This window comes from Dreissena polymorpha, chromosome 8 (assembly GCF_020536995.1).
Source record: "Dreissena polymorpha isolate Duluth1 chromosome 8, UMN_Dpol_1.0, whole genome shotgun sequence".
NCBI classification, from domain to species: domain Eukaryota; kingdom Metazoa; phylum Mollusca; class Bivalvia; order Myida; family Dreissenidae; genus Dreissena; species Dreissena polymorpha.
Window position 1 is genome coordinate 17,927,257 of NC_068362.1, and position 24,601 is coordinate 17,951,857.

Below are 24,601 nucleotides of genomic sequence, written 5' to 3' on the forward strand. Positions count from 1 at the left end.
GTTTTCACATTTCGTTTTCTACAACTGGTAAGCGCTATAGCTACCATAACTAACACCTGTTTTATCACAATTACATAATGAGGGAATGAAATGCATTGTTAATTTAAGACTCATGCTATTTAAATTTACGGTCAATTGCCTCATATATATATATATCTATATTTATATAACCCGCTTATAAAAGATACTCATATCAAATTGATTGGATTGTGATTATCAAGTCAATTAAAACATTATCTGCATTCATTTTACATTAATATATATACTTATGGTGGCTAATTGCTTTTATCACCTACCCTTTGTCGGATAAATGCGTGATATACTTACATTATTGAATATAATGGTCACCAATTTAACTACTCAACACCTAGTGTTCCACTAATATACTTACATTATTGATTCAGGGTACTTTCTTTGATGATTATATAATGGTCACCAATTAAAATACTCAACACCTAGTCCCTGGTCGTTTCGCACCTAATATGGGGGCGAAACGACCAGGGCGGAAACGTCTTGGGGGCGAAACATCCGAGGACCAGATTTTCTGGCATGGGCGCACTCCCCTGTAGAGGATGAGTTTTCCATTCGTTCACTCATACTGTTCAACTTTTTAAGCGTAACTTTTTTAAACGAGAACTTGTGCGTCTAAACAGTCCAGTATTAACAAATACAACGATACGCGGTCGGCCATCTAGTAAGTTACCTTTCTGTAAAATAAGTGAAATGTAGCCATTTCTACTTCCGTCTATTTATTTTTTGCTTTGTTTCACTTAAATTAAAGCCGCAGCAAATACTTCCGGGTTTAGTCATCGAAGTTGTTTATTTGTTTAAAGTTTAAATCATTAAAACAAATGGCGGCTGCAGAGGTTCAGAGGGTATGTAAACTTTAATTATAACAACTTATTTAGCGTTATTTAAAATATAGTCTTCATGAACTTATATTGATGAAGAATTAAAAATAGTTATCAACAAAGAAATAGACTGAAAAGGTCCCACCCACCACTGGAGCCTGGTAATAAAAAGTGGTATAAAGTAACTCTCATGTATATTAATGAGGTTGGTATACACTAACCTTATATCCACAAATGCATTTCCCTAAAGCATTGTTCAGTTGGACTCATATCAGAAAATGTCACTTACCTGTAGCATTGTTTCTGTGGAAGCTTCATTATTTGAACATTCAGTATAAAAAACAAAATATTCACTGAACAATCATCCATAATGATATATAAGCACTTATTAAATAAATCCAGACTGCAAAAGAACATTTAGCCTACATTAACAGGGTTTTTTCAGCATTGTCTGCGCCTCCGGAAAATGGAGGCATTCCCCAACCAAAATTATAACAAAAATTACCAATTTCCAAAAAAAATATTTTTTTTTTTTTAGAAAGAAGTGTCTTATGACTTATGATTATTAGATTATTAATGTTCCAACTCGTCCAGCCAATGTGTATCATACCAACAAGCACTGCTGTGGTTGAGCGAGGATTCAGCACCATGAACCTGCTGTGCTCCCAATTTCACAGCACATTCACACAAACCAAACTGACTCATCTGATGCTTACCTGCATTAAATGTCAAAATAACAAATCAAAACTAATTATTGGTTAAACCTCTGACTTATTTAAGCATGATACACTCACAATATTTTCCCAAAATGAGCTGTTTCATCAAAGCAAAAATTCCCAAAATGGACAATTTTGTAGATAAAAAAATCCCAATTTGGTCAGACTCCTTTTCCCAAAATAGGCAGAAAAACCTCTGATTAAACATTTGTTTCTCATTTATAAATTGATGAGCTGCTCAACTCAAGTACAGTCGGCCATGATATTGCAATCGGTTATGTGTACACTGTGAAACTTGCATAAAACTGATAATTGCAAGATTAATGTGCTGTTTTATTCTATTTTAAGAAATTAACAAATACATTATTTGTATTTAACTAGTTATATTTGAAGTATGGCAAAAAGCGCAATTCATATGAAATTAATTTGTAACAGGAAATTGTCCTTAAATTCTGTGCAATAACATTTACTTCAGTGTGCGAAATTCCCACTAGCCCGAAGGGATTTGGCTAGTGAAAATCTTTCGGGCTAGTGGGAATTAACAATTTTATATAGTCGAGCTAGTAAGAAATTTTACTTTTTATGTATGTGTATAAGAATTTGGGCTATTACTTTTAAATCTGAATTTCTCACACTGTCACTTGTTATTGTTTTGACTAGTATCAAGTGTGAGTAAATTGCAAAATGTTGAATATGGTCAGTGCAGTGCATTGATATACATGTTACAGAAATAAATCTTAGAAAAATATTTTACTAAAATGATATATGGAAACCATCATACCTCTTGATGTTCCCTTATCTGCATAATCAACTTCAAGTTGTGAATCTATTTTGTTTTGTTAAGACAAACTTTTCAGGATCTTTTTAAAATGTAACAATATTATAAATAATGTAATTTCAAAATTTGAGGTGGGCATCATTGACAGTGAATACTTTGACAGAGTTTAATTTACTGTATTAAATTGTGAAATTTGTGTGAAACTTTTCAAATGTGAATAATGATGTAATTTCCTACAATTGTTAACTCTGACAATTACTACCACTTTAATGCAAGACTTTTGTATCTGTTTGATTATGTAAAACAAATAACTCCTGCTTAAACAAGGAAGTGTTTTGTTACATTGTGTTTTAGACGTTTAATTGCATCTTGCATTTGTTTGCCTTTAAATGCTAGATTTTATCTAAGAAACAAAATGTGTAAAAAAAATACATTATATTATACAAAATATCTAAATCACCATCATGTAGTTGTTACATACTACTCAATATATGTGCAAACATGACAGATAGCGATAAAGCACAATCTATTCCTCATTAGTTTACAAAATAAGAATACTTTTGTTTGTTTTTACTCTTCTTTTGAAACTCACTATTGAATTGCGTATTATGTTTGATAATTTTTCATGTTAAGTTCATCATCACAAGTATATACTGTACAGTATACACAACGTCAAGTTTATTCTATACATTTTAGCTTCCGAAACTTGATATTGTTAAGTAATTATAAATAGTAATAAAGTTCTGCGTCGTTAATGTTGTTATGGGTATTGTCCCATTAAAGGTAAGTTACACGCTTTATGCTTGTAGTTGAGTTTGTTTGTTGGTGTTGTATACATATATTCTTACACAAATTGTTACCCTCATGTCAGGTACCCTCTAATGCAGGGGACATGGTTAGGTCTGTACTGCAGGTAAGATGATCTTTGACTAAGTGAAAACTAGGCTGTTGGATGAAAACCTAAAACCGCTTTTAATGTTAGTTATATTTTCTTGTCTCATAAACAGGAAATTTATTGTGTTAATTGTACAGCGTTTCACAAATACATTAAATAGTTAACAATAATTCTCCAGGTAATAAAACTATTCTCCTTACTTCCAGGCATTTTATTTTGTTTTTTTAAAAAGTTGTCTTGTGTAAGTACAGTGTTTACATGTACTGTGCAATTCATGTGTGAACTCTCAATATATGCCTGATCATAAATGTGGTTTTTATCCAAAGTCAGTTGATATACTTTTACTAATATGTAACCTTCATGTGGCCATGATCTAGTGAACAAAGAGCTTTGTCAGATTTGCAATTGTTACAGACCAAGCCTTGAAGGGGATATGATTGCATTTTTTAGGATGCTTACATTAAAAAAAGAATAGCAATGTGAAGATAATGTGTTTCAATGTAGGGATTTAGCTAATGAGGAATGGCAAGGGGAGTTGGTCCTTCAATTTTATGACCTACCCTTTTCAAATGTCTCTCCCTTCTTTGTCGCTTTTTCAAATGCAAATGTTCTCGTAAGCACAAACACACACAACTTGTTTTATATTGAACATTCATAGTTATATATAAAAAATGGATTGTTACATTGTACTTTTTAAAATATTTATATTAAATTATTTATAACATTTCTAATAAAGAACAAACCTTACGGAATATATGCTTGATGGTCAATTAAATAAAAGAACTTATGTGGAAACACCGCATAGAGTCACTTTCAATGTACAAAGTTTATTTATCATCCTTAGGTTTTCATTAAAATTCAGCCATCTGCCCCTTTATTTCTTAAGTCTCATAGCCTCTTTTTAGCTCCCCCTTGCTATTGTTTTAGTCTGGCTAAATCCCTATTACACGGTGATTGTGTGGAATGAAATAATAAATGTGCTAAATCAAAGAGATGCTTCGTTTGATTTTGACTAAAATTCTTTTTACAAATATTATATTCTATTAAGTTTTTAAAATTATAAACCATGTGTTTATTTTAACTTTTTAATTTGTTGTATATATTTATTTGTTGATGCTTTTTATCAGACTAAACATGTTATATTAATTAACTGTTTAGAATTGAACTCAATTAATCAAAATTAACTACATTTTGTATATTTGAACATTATTTCATACATGGTTTGAGTGGCTGAGTGACATAATTATTAATGTCAGAAATTACTTGTAAATGCATGTAAAAACCCTCGTTTAACATCAAGGAAGTTTTCAATATTCTTGTTAAGTTGGTTTTGATTTACACTCTTCAAACTGAAGTGTAAATGCAATCAAATCATGTGTCGACTTGACTCGGGAAAAAACATGTATCATGGCAGCATTTGTTTACATCACATTACTTATCAAATACTGTCTCTTGTTAGCAATAAAGCACGTTCTGTTGATATAAATTTGTACACTTGCACTCTACTTTTATGAGTAATAAACTGTTCTGCACAGTCTAAATGTATTGCACATTTCTCCATAGCTTAAGTTATGGAATCTATATAACTTTCATCTCTGTGTTGTTCCTTTCCGATTTGGCCTTAATGTCCTGTTATTATGAAGTATTTGTAAGGAAATGAAAGTATTGATTTCTATTTTCTTCATAATTGTATGGATCTGTAGCATTGTATGCAACTCCTAAGAATTGTATCTTAGTTCTAAGTGTTTCCAATTTTCTCATACCCCTATTTGTATTTTTAATTGTCTCATATTCCTTATACCAGAATTTGAATCTTTTTAGTTTTCTCCAACTCCTTAGAAATGTACAGTTGAATTCTATTAGTATTATTGGTTAGAAATTGTTCAGTAGATTTCTTAAACCTACCATTAGATAGGATAGTATCATAACATTCACTTTTCGTCTTAAAATTGTGAATAAGTATTTAATTGTCTCCAATTATTCAGAATTGTATAGATGTAAATTTGTTCAATGCCGTAGATTGTTCCTATCAGAAACAAAACACATTACACACTATTCTAGTAGATGTAGTACTAGTTTACCAGAAGACATGTATCAAGTACTGTCCTGTACATTTTACCTTTTGTCTCTTAAAGGGGCCTTTTCACAGATTTTGGCATGTTTTGAAGTTTGTCATTAAATGCTTTATATTGATAAATGTAAACATTAAATTTTAAAAGCTTTAGAAAAAAATCAAAAATAAAATTTAAAAAAGGAAAAAAAAAGTAGCCTGCAGCAGGGCTCGAACCAGTGACCCCCGAAATTCTGAAGCAAAAACGCATTAGCCAACTGAGCTATCCTGCCAAGCATACATAGGCCGCGTATTTTATACCTTATATAAGCAATCTTCGTTACTACGCTTCACAAATTTAAACGACAATAAGAGAACTCTCCAAATTATTCAATCGATTCGTGTTGCAACGCTTTATAATTTGTAGGTTTTTAAATCGTCAAAAGATGCATATAATGGCTATATTAGACCATGGCAAATGTTCAGTAATAATGTTTTTTCACAAATATCATAACTAAACCGAAAATTTGCGAATCTGAAACAACTTTTTTCAATTTTGTCAATTTACCAAACCGTGAAAAGATCCCTTTAAATAGATTGAATATAATTATCTTTTACCTGTATTATGATTTACATGTACTATACATCTGTTTGGTATGAAACATAATGATCAACCATAATATAATAAGTTAGAACAATAGGCTTTAATTAATATTTATAAAATACCAGTACAAAATTTACATCATTTGATGATTATTTAACCTGGCTCATGTGAAAATGAAAGTGCGATACACAGCCAGCGTAGCTTCGGACCAGTTTGCGCATCGGCACAGTCTTAGTCAGGAACTATGCTGTCCTCTTTAAAGTCATGCAAGTTTTTTATGCTCTCATAAGCGGATCCACAGGCTGGTCTGGAGCTACGCTGGCTACATATGGTGGAAGACCCTTTTATGCAAACTTCTACAGAATAAGCATGTGGTTGAATGTCATGCTCTGTGTATTGTACATGATACCAAACCAAAATACATCTTATTGAGTTGAAATAAAATTTCAGAGCATTATAGATTGTATCTGGTAAGGGTCATGTAATACAAGTCAAGGAAATCAATAGTGCAATAGCATTCAATCTAATATTTATATGACACATTTCTCACGCCTGTAGTTACCGGTATTATTTTGCCAGTTCTTAGTATACAATCTTTAAGGGCAGTGGCACCTCTGATTTCCCAATCAGGGTTACCCCTGTGTCTGAATTACCATATAAGTAAATTGAAAATTCAGCACAGAGAAAACCTTATTATAAGGTTTTCTCTGTGCTGAATTTTCAATTCTGAAGTCAAGTGTATTTGGGTCTGGTAGGTAGGCCATTCCCAATGGAAAAAAAGTAAATATTTTTCCAAAATGGGACCTAAAATATCCTAGTTGAAGGTTTCCAAAAAAATGTATTTTTTAATAAGTCTAAACTAGTGTTTTTCTGAGAAGGGAAAAGGGGCATGGCGTATTACTTTAAAAAAGGGCAAAAACGTTACGTGACTAAGTGGTTTAGAGAGAAACATATACACATAAACATATAAACAAGCACATTTAATGGTAATTGGTGTATTTAACTTTCTTTAATAAATATTAATACATTTACCTTGCTATGTCGCCATTAAAGTAGCATGCTGTTGCAGTAAACTGTACAGAATGACAAACATAATAAAGCGATATATGCATATGAATCTGATTATACACAGATCCACTTACACATAAATGAAACCATGTTTGTCTTATCCCATTTTCTAACGATAATCTTGTCAGAAGTTTTTCCAGTAAAATGAGTAAACTGAACACTAACAATTCGCAAACACTCATTTCCGTGACATACATCAAATGAACAGATTACTGATAAATATGTTGTTTTTGTGTTCAACGATTAATGCATCGTTCTTTAGCACGTGCATTTCATTTATCCCTTCTAAATGTGTGATCTCCATCGTAAAATTGACATTTTTGCTGAGAGTCACAATTTATTAGCTGTATCGTCCGCCATCTTGTTAAAATGAAAACCGACGGGTGCGCATAGCAATGTAACCTTGTATAATATGTCCGCCTATTTTAAGAAAACGTTACAGTGATTCTGTCAATAATTAATTATCTAAATTTAAGATAAATGTTTTGATGATATTGTATTATGCATGAAAAGCGCAGGAAAATCTTGGTTTCAATTAATATGTTATCAATAAGGACGCGAAAAACAGCGGGTGCTTATGTCATGAAAGGGCAGGGCGGCTGCCTTTGAAAGGGGAAGCGTGGCAATAATTGACTTTGAAAGGGGCAGCGTGGCGAAACAAAACAAGGGCATGGCGATTCGCTACGCTAAAACGTCCTGGGAAAAACACTATAAACATATAATTCATCTCCAAATCAAACTCTTTAAGTTGAACATCAGAAAATATAACATTGAAGTCCCTTTAATGATCAATTTTTAAGTATTTGTACATGTTGGCATAAAATCAACGACATATAATTTCCCAATCAAAAGGGACCCAGCCTGATTTCAAAAATGGTGAAAAAACACTGGAAGTACACATGTACATACAATTATGACCTGTGTGTTCTTGTTAAAGCTTTTGGGTTTTATAGAAATTAATAAAGGGCACATTAAGTTAAGAAATTCTAAGTCTATCCCATTGCCAACTAATGGGGTGCACCCCTGTGCCCAAAACCTTGGGGAAATGCTTGAATGTGTATGAACATATAAAATCTTCAAAAAAAACTCAGTTTTTCCGCCATGATATTGAAGTACAGTAATCGGAGGTAATAATGATTTTGTTCAATGCATTTGAGGTGGTATCTTTTAGGTGTTTAAATAGTGCACAATAAATTTGCAGCATATTTGCCACAAATACATTTTGAATACGGCATGTTGCTATAGATAAGTGATTTGTCCAGTGGCTTTAAATAACAATAAATTATAAACTAATTTTCATAAGAACTTTCAAAAGCAATCTTTTATCATAATTGGCTCTTCTTGACATCATACAAAAAATGATACAAAACAAAAAGTGTGAACATATTTTCTTCTTACTCAATGCTTTTAGTTGCAAAACCTTTCAGCACTTTATTAAAGGCATAAACTTTCCATGTAATTGTATCCAAATAACACCAATGTTTCCTATTGCAGGCTCCAATGCCACCCAGTCGTAGCAACATCGTGACGGGGCCACGCAATCTAAACCTCACCGGACATGTGGGCTTTGACAGCCTGCCTGATCAGCTTGTGAACAAGTCTGTGGCGCAGGGTTTCTGTTTCAACATCCTCTGTCTAGGTAAGCTATTCTGTAGGAAGAGTGATGTTAATGCATCCTCATGCATGTTTAAAGTGGAATGTAGGGGGGGGGGGTTGTTGTACTGCACCCTATATATTTACTGTTAGATGTTGAGATGCAATGGGTACTTTATAAAGTATTTGGGGAAAAAAAGACATTAAGTTTGAGCCCCAAATTTTATAGAGTTGTGCTAACTTGAAACTTATGTGTGTGAAGATTTCAATTTGAGAATGGGAGTTAAACTTGGGAATGTAATGGAAGCTTGAAGTTGCAAAATAAATTGAAACTTTTCACACACACAAAATAAATTGGAAATGTAATAATTGCTTTTTGACTTAAGTTGTTTGCAAACAAAGACCATGGAGAAGTTAGTAATTTAAATACTTCCACACCCTTGACAGTGTTCTCAAATTTCATGTTCATTTATTAGTTAACTTGAATATTCAACAATCTAAATTGCCTGTTCTGTTTAATCAAGGTGAGACTGGTATAGGCAAGTCCACCCTGATGGACACGTTGTTCAACACCCATTTCGACTCCACACCCTCCACCCACGACCTGCCAGGTGTCAAACTGCGTGCAAACACGTACGAGCTGCAGGAAAGTAGCGTGAGACTCAAGTTACGTGTTGTTGACAGCGTTGGCTTTGGGGACCAAATCAATAAAGAAGACAGGTAGCTTTAATGAGACAGTTGCAATGAAAAGTGATGGCATCACATTCTTTGAAGAAATATTATTTGTTGTAAGAATGACTTTTTCTTGATAAATGTTAAGCATTTTTTTGTATCACTTCCTTTGCAAACCATGAAGTATCAAGTACTGGTAGCATGAACACACTAAAATTGGCCACAAAAAGTTTTTAGTTTTTATTGAAATCAAGATTAAAACAAAAAAAATACCAAAAACATAACATGCACTTTAGTTTAACCTTAATATTTATTACGACTGAATTTCTTGATTTGCTAGCTTAGTCCAGTATATGATGGAAATAAAAGATATGTTCTGGGACTACACTTTATGCTCATGCATAAAGCCCAGTTTTCCTAAAATTGGGCTTATATAATAATACTTTACGTCCTTTTCAGTTGTTGGTTGTTCAGTTTCCTCAGAACAATTCTCGTGTAATGATTTTGTGCATGCATTCTAGCTGGAAGTCCATTGTGGACTACATTGACAACCAGTTTGAGGCCTTCCTCTCGGAGGAACTGAAGATCAAACGCTCGCTCTTCAACTACCACGACTCCCGCATACACGCCTGTCTGTACTTCATAGCACCAACTGGACACTCGTAAGTAGGATATCCTATGCCTAAAGTGATGTCTCTCATTAGCTATGCGGACTGTAGAGGCTAATCTTGGATGACTCATAACACACATGCATTAAGCCCAGTTTGGCAAGATAGCTCAGTTATAGAGCATCAGAATACGAATCCAATTATCACAGGTTTGATTCTCAGCCTGGCAACATAATTTATGGGGGCATTGGTGGTGCATTTATTATGCCCCCCTTCGAAGAAGAGGGGGTATATTGCTTTGCACATGTAGGTCTGTCGGTTGGTCTGTCGGTCGGTCCGTCAACCAGGTGGTTTCCGGATGATAACTCAAGAACGCTTGTGCCTAGGATCATGAAACTTGATAGGTATATTGATCATGACTCGCAGATGACCCCTATTGATTTTCAGGTCACAAGGTCAAAGGTCAAGGTCACGGTGACCCGAAATAGTAAAATGGTTTCCGGATGATAACTCAAGAACGCTTATGCCTAGGATCATGAAACTTGATAGGTAGATTGATCATGACTTGCAGATGACCCCTATTGATTTTCAGGTCACTAGGTAAAAGGTCAAGGTCACTGTGACCCGAAATAGTAAAATGGTTTCCGGATGATAACTCAAGAACGCTTATGCCTAGGATCATGAAACTTCATAGGTACATTGATCATGACTCGCAGAAGACCCCTATTGATTTTCAGGTCACTAGGTCAAAGGTCAAGGTCACGGTGACCCAAAATAGTAAAATGGTTTCCGGATGATAACTCAAGAACGCTTATGGCTAAGATCATGAAACTTCATAGGTACATTGATCATGACTGGCAGATGACCCCTATTGATTTTCAGGTCACTAGGTCAAAGGTCAAGGTCACGGTGACCCGAAATAGTAAAATGGTTTCCGGGTGATAACTGAAACACGCTTATGCCTATGATCATGAAACTTCATAGGTACATTGATCATGACTGGCAGATAACCCCTATAGATTTTCAGGTCACTAGGTCAAAGGTCAAGGTCACGGTGACCCGAAATAGTAAAATGGTTTCCCGATGATAACTCAAGAACCTTATGGCTAGGATCATGAAACTTAATAGGTACATTGATCATGACTCGAAGATGACCCCTATTGATTTTCAGGTCACTAGTTTCTACAGCATCTCCCCTACCCCTGATTTAAGTAGGACCATTGTCACTTGCTGGCATAAGCTGTATGTAGATAAATGGACTGAGTATTGGTAAACCAGCTTACCACTGAAAAAGGGTTGCAAGGTTAACAATATTGATACAACTGTAATACTGTAGAAAGCTGCAACAATCCAAATATAACAAATTTTCCTCTTTTTTTGCCGAGTGCTTTACTCTTAAGGTATAAGAGTGCTTTACAAATAGTTCAACACTTTTCTGAAAACATGTAATCGTACAAGTTTAGAGTTTTGGTGTTCCTCAAGTCACACCACTGAAGTATAATTCAAGTTGTTCTGGTAATATTTATTACTTTTTTATCTCTTTTGTGTCTTATAAATTTTATAATAATTATGCTATTACCAGTATGAAGATATTTTTGCACACTTTTGTTTCTGATTCATAGATGTAAGTTATTTTAATATTTGTAGAATCTTGCCAGTTACATGTACATGTCAGATGTCTTAGTGTTAACCAAACCAAGGGGAATCAGGACATGCAAAAGAGAAGTCAGGGAGTTATCATCTCCCAGAACCTCCAAAATTGTAACCATATCTCAATTTATACATGATTTAGATGGCTGCATTTACCATTTAATCAACCAATTAAAATGTATTCACCTCAAACAGGGTGTGAATTTTATCTCCATAACTCCATAACATTTTTGTAAATGCTCATGATTTCAAATATCTAATACTTGCAAGTCAGGACTTCCAAAATTTTCATCTTAACACAAGCAGTGGTGGATTAACTGAATACTTAATTGGTAAGTATACTCCAGACAACAAAGTAGAGCAGGGACTGCCCTACGGGCGACTAGTCGCCTTACGACCCCAGAAAAGTGAAGATCAAGTCGCCCGAGTTTTTTAGTAAACAAGACCGGTAAAGCGAAAATCAAGCAGCCCAATTATTATGCCCCCCTTTGAAGAAGAGGGGGTATATTGTTTTGCACATGTCGGTCGGTTGGTCCGTCCACCAGATGGTTTCCGGATGATAACTCAAGAACGCTTAGTCCCAGTTTGGAACTCAGTCGAGGTATCAATGGGACAAATGTTCTGACCAAATTTCATAAAGATCAGACAATAAATGTGGCCTCTAGAGTGTTCACAAGGCAAAATGTTGACGACGCAGGACAGACAAAAGGCGATCACAAAAGCTCACCATGAGCATGTTGTGCTCAGGTGAGCTAAAAAGAAGAAGTCACTTCTCCCTATATTTTAAGGCCTAGGGTAGTCCCTGGTAGAGTATACTGCAATAATCATGATCTGTCTCTTTGTCTGCCTGTAGACCTTCACTTTCCCTTACAGAAAGATCTAGGACCATTAAATGTACAAGGTGGTGCTAAAACTGGTCAGATGGTATGTGGAACCATTTAAGTGACTTCATATAATAATAGGAAAAAATCTTGGGAAATACTTTGGTTAACACTTTTAAGGTTACATAGCAAAGTTTGTAATCAAATGCCATTCGATACTTATGAAAAACATGTTAATTGCAGAATTTTTTCAATGAGGGGGTTCCAAAATAGATATAGCTTTATTGGTTATGATATGAAATTCTGCATGTGCAATTTGTAGTATCCTTCATTACAAATTGTTACAAATTTAAGTGGTTGAAGTGCAAGGTGGGGGAGGGTTAAACAAGCTATTTTTGCGACTATCCCACAATGCACCAACACATCCCCTGTATTTCCCGGCAGATTGAAGGCGCTGGACCTAATGACGATGAAGAAGCTGGACAACAAGGTCAACATCATCCCCATCATTGCCAAGGCGGACACCATCACCAAGGCAGAGCTGCAGAAGTTCAAGGCTAAGGTAGAAAAAATACCATACATGTGGAAAGTGTTGTCCCTGATTAGCCTGTGTGGAATGCACATTCTAAAATGGAACAACACTTTGGATATATCATCCCCATCATCGCCAAGGCAGAGCTCAAGTTCAAGGCAATATGGGTTATACATACAGACACAAATATTTGCACCTTTTTTTTAATCTTTTTTGGTGTTTTGTTGTCTTTGTTTCTAGATTTTGAGTGTTTTATTACTCACAATATTGTTTAAAAACAGATTCTAAACATACACAATTTTTATGCCCCCGGATCGATAGATCGGGGGTATATTGTTTTTGTCCTGTCTGTCTGACTTACTATCTGTCTGTCTGTCTGTCTGTCCCAAAACTTTAACCTTGGTTAAAGTTTGATAACTTTTGCAATATTGAGCATAGCAACTTGATATTTAGCATGCATGTGTATCTCTTGGAGCTTCTCAGTTTGAGAGGTGGAAAGTCAAGATCAAGGTCATCCTTCAGGGTCAAAGGTCAAATATCATTATATTTTTAACCAGGTTTTCCGAAGGAAAAAACTGGTTATTAGATTGGCGAATGCGGGCGGGCTGGCTGGCTGGCGGGCTGGCTGGCGGGCTGGCGGAATAAGCTTGTCCGGGCCATAACTATGTCGTTCATTGTCAGATGTTAAAATCACTTGGCACATTTGTTCACCATCATTGGACGGTGTGTCGCGCAAAATAATTACGTCGATATCTCCAAGGTCAAGGTCACACTTTGAGTTCAAAGGTCAAAAATGGCCATAAATGAGCTTGTCCGAGCCATAACTATGTCGTTCATCGTCAGATTTTAAAATCATTTGGCACATTTGTTCACCATCATTGGACGGTGTGTCGCGCGAAATAATTACGTCGATATCTCCAAGGTCAAGGTCACACTTTGAGTTCAAAGGTCAAAAATGGCCATAAATGAGCTTGTCCTGGCCATAACTATGTCATTCATTGTGAGATTTTAAAATCATTTGGCACATTTGTTCACCATCATGGGACGGTGTGTCCCACGAAAGAATCACGTCAATATCTCCAATGTCAAGGTCGCCACGACTAAAAATAGATTTAAAAAAAAAAAAAATTACTAAGGGGGTTAAATTTTTTTGGTCATTTCAAAAGTTCAGTTTGAGTTTTCTCCCTTTATCAGATTTTTTTTTCACAATGAAAACCTGGTTTTGTGACAATTTTGTCCCTTGTTCTTTCCTAAAACTTTAACCTTCGTTAAAATTTTAACATAACTTTTTAAATATTGAACACATCAACTTCATATTTAGCATGCATGTGTATCTTGTGGAGCTGCTCATTTTGAGTGGTGAAAGGTCAAGTTCATCCTGCAAGGTCAAAGGTCAAAAATTAAAAAAATTAAAAATTCATTTCTCCATTCAATGTCTTACTGACTTCTCGTTTAGCTGCACATTTTGAGTGGTGAAAGGTCAAGGTCAACCTTAAAGGTCAAAGGTCAAATGTATGGCTTCAAAGCGGGGGCATTAAGTTTCGGACAAACACATCTCTTGTTTATGCTAAAAACAAAAATTTATTCAAATAATCCAACAAAATCTTTTATTTGGTTGTAAATTAAAAATTGCTTTGTTTGAATGTGCGTGCATGTATTTTTTAAATGCCCATGTATTGCAATGTGTCCATTTCTCTTTCATTCATTTTACCTTAAAAAAGCCAAATAATTATTTTATCACGCATAAATTGCAATGCTTTCAGGTATTGAATATTATTCACTTCATAAAATCTTGCCAAAATGTGTTTTGGTTCAATGTTTTGGTCTATGTCTCATTGTACAGATCATGAGTGAACTGAAAGCCAATGGTGTGAACATCTACAACTTCCCAACCGATGACCAGACTGTAGCTGACACCAACAATGTCATGAATGTAAGTGTATTGTTATCTATTGATGTCTATTTTATTTACGTCAACGTTCGTCATTTATTCGCCTCAACATAATATTATTTTTATTAGATATAAGTCAGTAACAGGCTTATTTGAAATAGATTACCTGCGGAAGGTTGACTGGTTCCTAGCATAGCTTTATCATATCCCTGCTGCCATTACACACCATGGGATGATGTTATATCTATATATAATTGTTATTTATATTAAGTCTTTAGACGTCCTCTGTAGTGGTAGCAAGAGGCTTAGCTTGGTAAATGAAACTTATGGAGATCCTGTTCTTACTCTGACAACATCTTTAACTGTTAACTGGTATATAAAAATTATATTGTATAAAAAACTGCCTTGCTTAAAATAAGAAAAAGCTACTAACAAGAAATTCTTCCAGATGTTGGAGGATTTTACTTCTAAATGCAGTATGTACCAATAACCGGTATGCAAAGGTAACTCTGCGAGCAGTTTGATGGAATTCTTGACAAATATATAAGAGTTGTCCCCCTTGTAGGGTCATCTGCCCTTTGCTGTGGTGGGTTCCAGTGACGAGGTGAAGATTGGAAACAAGATGATGAAGGCGCGACAGTACCCCTGGGGGACCGTGCAGGGTAAGAGGGCTGTCATACAGGCTGTATTGATTGTCCAAACATCATGTTTCAAGTGTTGAACATAACAAATCTGTTTTTGGATTTTGTTTGATTTTTACTTTAAATCAGAACCTTTCCAACCAATTACGCATTGGCTTTGAGTTAAACAATTAGATTTTGAAAGAAAATTAATTATTGAATATTGTATTGTAACTCAACGAGAATTGAAGCAGCTGTGTGGTTCTGGGTTCCATTTGAAAATAATCTTGCAACTTGATTTTACAAACAGAAATTCTTCCCCTCTTCTGAGTCAAGTATGGCAGTTGTCAGTAACCAGCATGAGTATGTGCACTTAGAACTGGTATAATGAGCTTAACCCATGAAAAGTGTGAGTTGGTTAAGTGAGCATTGTGATATGACAGAAATATTAATAGAAATAGTATAAATTCAAATAAATACCCACATATTAACAAAGGGATACTTCAGCTGCTGCAGGGTGACAGAATCCTTATTTTAGCATGTGGTCCTTCATCTATGCAAAGGAACCAAGTACTAGTCAGTATGACACAGAAGTGAAGCACTAGACACAACACTCGAATATTTAATAAAAAAACACCTGAAAATGAAAAAAAGGAGTGACAAACAAACCACTAAACCATTTTCTTCCTGTTGAAGAAAGGAGAATAAAAATAAACAAACCAGAATTTATCTTCAAGGGAATTGAAAAAGCTGTGGTTGTTGCGGTTAAAGTATCTCTCAGCATACTTTATTTTACAATCACTTTATCTGCCTGGTTCAACAGTGGAGAATGAAAATAAACAAACCAAAAAATAATTTTCAAGACAATTGAAGCGTCTGTGGTATTCTTATGTTTCACTTATCTTTCAGAGTATTGTACAAATCATGAAACCATTTTGTGTGTGTTGTTACAGTGGAGAATGAGAACCACTGTGACTTTGTGAAGCTACGTGAGATGTTGATTCGGACCAACATGGAGGACCTAAGGGAGACAACTCACAGCCAGCACTATGAGCTGTACCGTCGTCACAAGCTCGAGAATATGGGCTTCTCGGATGACGAATCCAAGAGGTAAACCCTTAACTGCTCAAAAATGCTTTTTGGCATGTTTGTAGAGCATTTGAATATCATATTACATTTAAGGACTTTTTTACTCTATTCAAGTTTAAAAGCCTCATTTTAAATCCTTGGATTCTGATATGCAGCTAACAGCATTAAACCTGAACAGATATGGAGTTACTCCTAGACTAATCAGATTGTATGCTGGTTGCTTAAAGCCATTTTTTGGCCACTTTGCTTCTGAGCAGGAAAGTGACTGCACCTTGAACCAGCATGCCAACATAGACAAACACCTAAATTAAGAGATAGATTGACACTTTGTGAAATCGACCTAAAAATGACTATTGATGGGCATCATCAGAACCCTTATATTGCTTGCCATATTGTTCAAACACGATGTCACTGCCTTACCAATATTTACAATATCCCATATGTTTTGGGTATATTCTTTAAAATATATAACTGATATGAAAGTTTATATTGATGTGATTGTATTAAATTTGCTGGAAAATATATTGCATTATTAAATCTTTAGAAAGTGTGTGTGTTGTTGTCGACCCAATACAGACGTTATTTTTCACCAAGATTGCTTAGCACATTGCTTATTGATTTGTGTTCTTATTTTCTTCAGCCTTTCGGAAACCTACGAGCAAAAGCGACAGGAGCATATCTCTGAACTGCAAAAGAAGGAGGAAGAAATGAGGCAGAGCTTCGTGATCAAAGTGAAAGAAAAGGAGGCAGAATTGAAGGAGGCAGAAAAGGAGGTATTGAAGCAACAATTATGCATATCATTTTCAATTCTTTATGATTTTTAATTCACAATTTTGTTGTTTGTTATTTAAACCTTTTATAATTCTTTGAATGGGTAGGCATTCATAAAATTGTTTTTAATTCAAACAAACATTTAACCAAGATTTCTTGCTTCTTGAACAGATTGTTGTTGTCAAACATCTGGTTACCATGAATGAATAAGCATTGTAACTTGAAGGAAGATTTATTTTTATATGAGCCTTGATCTTGACAGACAGGGTTTAATGCATGGGCTTCAAGTGTCGTCCCAGATTAGCTTGTGCATTATGAAAATTCAAATCAGGGACAATCAGTGCCGTTTCTATTGAGTTGTTATTGTCCCCTACAGGTTTCACCGGAGGGGACTTATGGTTTGCGCTCTGTGTGTCTGTCTGTCTGTCTGTCTGTCTGTCTGTCTGTCTGTCTGTCTGTCTGTCTGTCTGTCTGTCTGTCTGTCTGTCTGTCTGTCTGTCTGTCTGTCTGTGAGTCTGTCTGTCACACTTGTCTGGATCCTGCAATAACTTACAAAGTTCTTAATATTTTTTCATGAAACTTGAAACATGGATAGATGGCAATATGGACATTATGCACGTCATTTCATTTTTGTTCCTACGTCAAAACTTCTGGTTGCTATTGCAACAATTAGCTAGAAATACTGCTGAAAATGGTGGTTTTCTGGATCCTGCAATAACTTTAAAAGTTCTTAATATATTTTTTCATGAAACTTGCAACATGGATAGATGGCAATATGGACATTATGCACGTCTTTTCATTTGTTCCTACGTCAAACATTGTGGTTGTTATGGCAACTGAAAAAAATAAAATAAAAAAAAATCTGAAAATGGTGGAATTTCTGCCAATGGTGGAGCCAGTAGGGGACCATATTGCTTGACAATAGCCTTGTTCAAAGGTAGTCTCCTCTAAACAACACTCAATTTTAGGCGGAAAGTGACACTGCACATGCATTAAGCCCCGATTTCCCAAAACTTGTCATAAATCTCCTTGGTCTGTTTCAGCTGCATGCAAGTTTTGACAGTCTGAAGCGTCAGCATGGGGACCAAAAGAAGAAGATAGAGGACAGCAAGAAACGCCTCGAGGACGAGATAAACCTCTTCAACCAGCGCAAGGCGCAGCACTCTGCCAATGCCTCCACCCTCGGCAAGAAGAAGAAGTAAACTGGAGTTTGTTGTTGATCACCTACCAGTCAATGCTGGCATTAACTTGATAGAAGTAGTAAATAGACAGACAGTAAACTTTTAACAAAAAATAGAAGAAAAATTGAGTATTTTTAAACAAATTTGTAAATAACCAGCCAATCCATTGTTTAGTTCAGGAAAAAAACAGAAACAACCAAATTACCAACTATTCAACCTTCCAAACCATAAAGTTTTAATAACATATGACTGTGGTATGAGAAATTAATAATGTGGTTTGATAAAAAAATAATGCATTAGTCCAGAAGCAAACTACATTATATATTTTTGGATGTAAATTGTAAGTTAATTTGTATAAGTATTATCATTGCAATTTTTTAGGTGGTGTTACAATTTTTCTGGCTTTAAAATTGGTTATGTCAATATTCATAAAAATCTTTGGAAAAAAATTGAGAAATTATGTAAAAGTCATCTTTTATTAATTTAATAAATTACATGGTGCTAAAAAATAATTATGTGTTTCTGTGTCAACAACTGTACAGTATAAATAAAGCCTCCACTTCAATAACCATTTCCTAGTATAAATAAAAATAGATATATAAATTGTGTATTATCTGGATCTGTGGTCATAACAGGTTTATTTCAAAGTGCGCTTAGGGCTAACTAATCAATTGAATCTTCTTATGTAAAGTGCTTATTGGCATGCCTTAAGTGCAGGAATTTAACCCTTTGCATGCTGGGTAATTTGTTTTCTGCTAAAATGTCGTCTGCTGAATTTCTAAAATTAGCATTTTCTTCGTTTTTTTTTTCAAAGAATACTATCAGAATAGCAAACAGTTTGGATCCTGATGAGACGCCACGTTCTGTGGCGTCTCATCAGGATCCAAACTGTTTGCAAAGGCCTTCAAAATTCGGTTCCCGCACTGAAAGGGTTAAATTACAAGTGCAATATCTGAGCTGGGAAAGACTTGCAATTTGTACAAAAGTATTCAACATATTATCAAGTATATTCCTCCATTTTAATTTTCTTAATTTTTCTTATTTTTGTCCTTAGCATCAACAGGTGCAGGAAGACATATATAGCAAATATTTTGTTTGTTCACTCATTCGTTAAAATAAAAAACATATTGATCTTTTTTTCTAAAAGATGCTTGAATTAAATGTGTTTGTGTGCTTTTATATTTGATGCATGACAATCTGTGGGACTTAGGGTCTATAACAATAAATGTATGCATTCTTTTAAGGCAAATGTTATGTAATATTTGTAGTTTATAAGAAAAAATTAAATGTACAATGCTATAGAAGTCTTAGCACTGAATGTGTTCATCATTTCAAGATATTATTTCTGTTACTCAGCGATGAAAATCGACATGAATGCAATCATTAAACAGATATTTGTTATGTCCTTAAAACTTGTGCGTTCATTATCATCTTTCTGTCAGCCACAAGGGTTACAAAAGTAGCACAGAAAATATTCTTTGTGAATGAGGCCTTTTCTAAATACACTATGTATGTACTATAAACTAGAGTTAATGTAGTTTATTTTATCTTAATTTGAAAGTGTTTGTTTTGTGTATAGATTGATGTATAAGTGTTTATTATGTGTTGTATCTTTTATTGGTTTTAGTTGACAGGGTTGTACATAGACGATCTTGAGATCTGAATTGCTTTCTTATAGCCACATAATATTGTGGATGTAATAATAAAGCAAAATGCATGTATCACACCAGTTTCCATTCTTCAAACTATGGCACGTGTTATTGATAGGGATACATGTGAAACATCAGATTTAATAGTTAAAATGATCATGTAGTGCTTTTCATATGACAATTTACGTCAGCTTGTTTTTTTTAAGGGAATGATTTGGTTTAATCAGCCATTAATACAGGGTTGTATCCTCATGTATTTATTACTGACATAACTGTATAGACCATTTCTTGATCATGCAAACTATAATCAAAGTTTACATTCTATATATTTGTCATATGGAAGTATGTAACTTAAGAATCTCTATCTTGCCAATCCATCTTGCAGTATTACCTTTATTCTGACTGGTCTGTCCTCTGATGCATCAATAACATGCTATAAAGAAACTGTCAACCAGAGTCCATTTTCACCCACACATTTTAGGCCTATGTGTATAGAATATCCTAAATTAAAAATTTGTATTTTTAATCAACATGAATTATTCTTTTCTTAAAACAATTTGAAGCTGAAATAAAGACATATGGAGGCTGTTTATATTTCAACTTGGAAGTATTTGTCCTGATTCTTATATATTCTAAGAAAATGGACTCTTGTCTTTCAGCAAACAGCCTCTCTTTCTTGTTTTTAATAGACAGGCTAGGGGACAGAACCCTTGTGTACATAACGTCTCTTACGCATATACTGCCATAGGCCACTGTACTTTTATCATGCTTTTTGTACTTGTATTATGTATATCGTTTTATACATCTGCATGCTATAAATTTAGTGACTAGATGGCATTGTAAATTGATTTTATATTATTTGTCTTACATGTGTTTCTAATTACTAAGTTTGATTTGTTCATTTTAACATAATTGTTATCATGCAAAAAGCAGCTGTTTGAAAAACAGTTTTGAATTTGTGGAAAATATCTTTCAAGGACACCATTAACAGTAGCTAAAAATATCTTTTTATTATAGCTTTTAACATGTATTAATCTGCTTGTAGTTCAAATAATGCATAATCGCACAATTATTTTTCAGGTATTCAAACTGCTATATCAACGCAATCCGTATATTTGTAAGGATGTAAGCATTATATCAAATTGCACCTGCATTTATGTGTTTAGAAACATAGTAAACGTAGATTGTGTTATGCGTCATGTATTTGCATTTTGTATTGTGTCAACTACTCATTGTGGACAAAGTATATATTAATAAGCTATTCGTAATAAATAAAATATGCCTTTAAAATAAAATGTGAAAGCTATATATATTGATCTGGGCTCTTCATCTTTTACATGACCACAACCGCTCTTAATATAGTTGTTAAATTCTTGATATAAAATATAAAGATATATTGCATTTGTACATTTACAATAATTTATATCACCGCAAACGAAGGTTTACATGTGATATATTGTTCAATTGGTATCTCCATCCGCATAAAATGGTATAGGCTCGTGGAGCAAACTTTTCCAAATTTCTCAAGCGTTAAATTGAAACTTCAAATATATCATCATCATTAAGTGTAGACTTGCAAGACACTTAAAAAACCCACTGATATACAGTTTCCTGAGTGATTTGCCCTTGAACATAGTTGACAAATCGGAGTGTGGCATGAGAAAGGTTATTGTATTGCTCTGTTTTTGAGCACTTTTTGAGTTCAAACAATTAATTGTGTACGGCAAATTCAAACACGTTATTGTATTCGTCGATCGAAAAAGCAGCAGATGGAAGCACGTTTAACTAAGACTACCCGGTAATTCAGAAGGTCCAAGTCATCGTTAACCCAGAACGACGCGTTTCGTCTAGCAGCAATTATACTTTCTTAAAAGCTTTTATTTTTGCATGGATGATATCTTTGAACACTATCAACACACCTACCGGATATATCACCCAAACACGGTTGTACCCTGATGTTGTCATTTTTTGGTCTTCATGATTTTTGTTAATCCCAAATGACGTGTTACGTCTAAAAATCAATACCACTTGCTTCAAAGATTTTCCATTTGCATCTATAAAACCACATGCAACACAGACACAACACGTGATCTCATTTTAAACTTGACAAGGACTCGATTTTGGACTCCGACTAAATACGAAGGTTCAAATTCATTGCAAGTCCAATATGATGCGTTTTGTCTAAGATCAAAAAGCTTCCTACAAAGCTTTAATATTTGCATGAATTATGTCTTTGAATACTGTCGGCGCAGCCATATCAGCATTTTCAGATTAAAATTGAACTGAATTAGGAAAATTACTTCGATATTCAGAAAGTCTTAATTTTTGCTTAACCCAAAAAGACATGTTTACTGCAAATGGGGAATTATATTGTCCTGAATGGCAAAAATACAAAAATAATACTTTGTAAGCATAAACTATAAAAAAATGTTGGGATATGTGGAATATCGATTTTAATTCACTCGTGATCATAGAAAAAAATATATTTTCTAAGATCATTCGTGAATAAAAAATCGATATTCCACCAAATGCAACGAATGCCCTGTACTTATTGAACGCATAATTTTGTTTCTTATAAAATTAAGATGACGATCACAAATGTTAGGGGCGTTGGTTTATGGGCTCCTGCACATTTGCGTTTGACAAAATTAGTGAAATGCACCATAAAGTATAGAAGGACGCAAGCGGAGATGCATCTCAGTGTGAAGTTAAGCCACCAAGTTATTGTATGATAGTACTATGGTTTTCGCCATTGTAGAACTTCCACAGATTTCCACACTTGTGCTCTCAAATGGTTGCTATTTTCCAAAATAATTGGTGTTCGGAATAATGCATTTTTAGTACTAACCTGGACGTGAAGAAAATGAACGTACGCGTCATATGGGCGAGCGCAAGAACTCTTATTTTTCTTATTGGTTATGATTTCAGATTATTCTGTTATGAGTAATTTGGCATGATTGATAACCATTGATAAATAATAACAATGTCATTATTTCAACCTGAACGATAACGATAACGTAAATATTTTCGCCAACGATATATCAGTAAACATGTTATTCAATTAAACCCGGAGATTTGTACACAAGTTTAACATCCTTCAATAACAAAAATTAATTTAAATTATGGAATATTCTCTCTCATAACCTAATATGCCTTGTTAACAGATGCTATTGAGGTCATAACGGTTCATATGAAAGGTAATTGATCCAGAGGGAACCTCAATATTAAAGTGAATATCTGTCGGGAATTTTCATCAAGTGTTAATACCATTAACAAATTAACAAACAGACGCAAACACTAATAGTTCATCAAAAAACAAAACAAATAACGCATTTGAATGATGTAGTTACATTATTAATTTTAAAATTTGATTGTTGGTCATTCGAAAGGAGAATCAAGACCATTTGAGCCGCGTTCTGAGAAAACTGGGCTTAATTCTTGTGCGTTAAGTGTCGTCCCAGATTAGCCTGTGCGGACTGCACAGGCTAATCTGGGACGACACTTTACGCACATGCATTATGCCCAGTTTTCTCAGAACAAGACTCATTTTGTTTCCGCTCGATATATAGAAAATGCTTTGGTCTACGGTCATACACATTTGTTTGATGGTTACTCGTGAGAATGGGAATACTCCTACTGATTTGAAGATCAAGGTCATATATCCTCGAAACATGAAATTATAAAGCTACACTAGCTCGTCAGTTTTAGTACCTTCGATACTCATAAAAGCAAACCCGTTAGTAGAATTTAAATTGAGATAAAACGTCATCTAAATAATTGATACTGTACTTGCCCGTGAACATACAATACATAAATAAATAAATAATAAAGTTTTGCAAATAATCTATAAAAAATAAAATAAACAAATGTCTTATAAGTTTTGCAAAATTATCCATAAAGTTTTGCACAGGCCAAGAATCATGGTTGAGCATTGATTGGTAAATATGGTACAAACATTGGGAGAACCGATTGACATCAATGTGTTAATTATATGAGCCGGGTTTAAGGAAAATTAGGCTTAATGCATTTCCGTAAACTGTCATCACATATTAGCCTGTGCAGTCCACAAATGCTTATCCGGGACGACACTTTTTGATTTTATAGCATGTTTCGTTTGAAGGAGGTGTCTTTTAAACGAAAATCCAGCTTGGGCAGGTTTAAACTGATTAGCTCAGGCTAATCTAGGACGACACTTCACGCACATGCATCACCGGCTAGGACGACACTTCACGCACATGCATCACCGGCTAGGACGACACTTCACGCACATGCATCACCGGCTAGGACGACACTTCACGCACATGCATCACCGGCTAGGACGACACTTCACGCACATGCATCACCGGCTAGGACGACACTTCACGCACATGCATCACCGGCTAGGACGACACTTCACGCACATGCATCACCGGCTAGGACGACACTTCACGCACATGCATCACCGGCTAGGACGACACTTCACGCACATGCATCACCGGCTAGGACGACACTTCACGCACATGCATCACCGGCTAGGGACGACACTTCACGCACATGCATCACCGGCTAGGACGACACTTCAC

The 24,601-nt window shown here is 34.8% G+C and overlaps 1 protein-coding gene across 2 annotated transcripts; it reads left to right on the top strand.

The window, feature by feature from the left end:
* The first annotated feature begins 753 nt into the window (after positions 1 to 753).
* On the top strand, positions 754 to 21,347 carry LOC127841635 (septin-11-like). 2 transcript variants are annotated; one of them, XM_052370624.1, is made up of 11 exons: positions 766 to 875; positions 3,217 to 3,258; positions 8,457 to 8,601; positions 9,080 to 9,275; positions 9,749 to 9,889; positions 12,751 to 12,868; positions 14,682 to 14,771; positions 15,295 to 15,391; positions 16,303 to 16,459; positions 17,079 to 17,211; positions 18,253 to 21,347. In XM_052370624.1, exons 1-11 carry the CDS (start codon positions 852 to 854, stop codon positions 18,409 to 18,411), a joined length of 1,302 nt encoding a protein of 433 aa, XP_052226584.1. In that variant the 5' UTR covers positions 766 to 851; the 3' UTR covers positions 18,412 to 21,347. The 2 variants fall into 2 exon arrangements, with proteins under 2 accessions (XP_052226585.1, XP_052226584.1); XM_052370625.1 differs by lacking the exon at positions 3,217 to 3,258 and having other exon boundaries at positions 754 to 875.
* Positions 21,348 to 24,601: the final 3,254 nt, after the last annotated feature.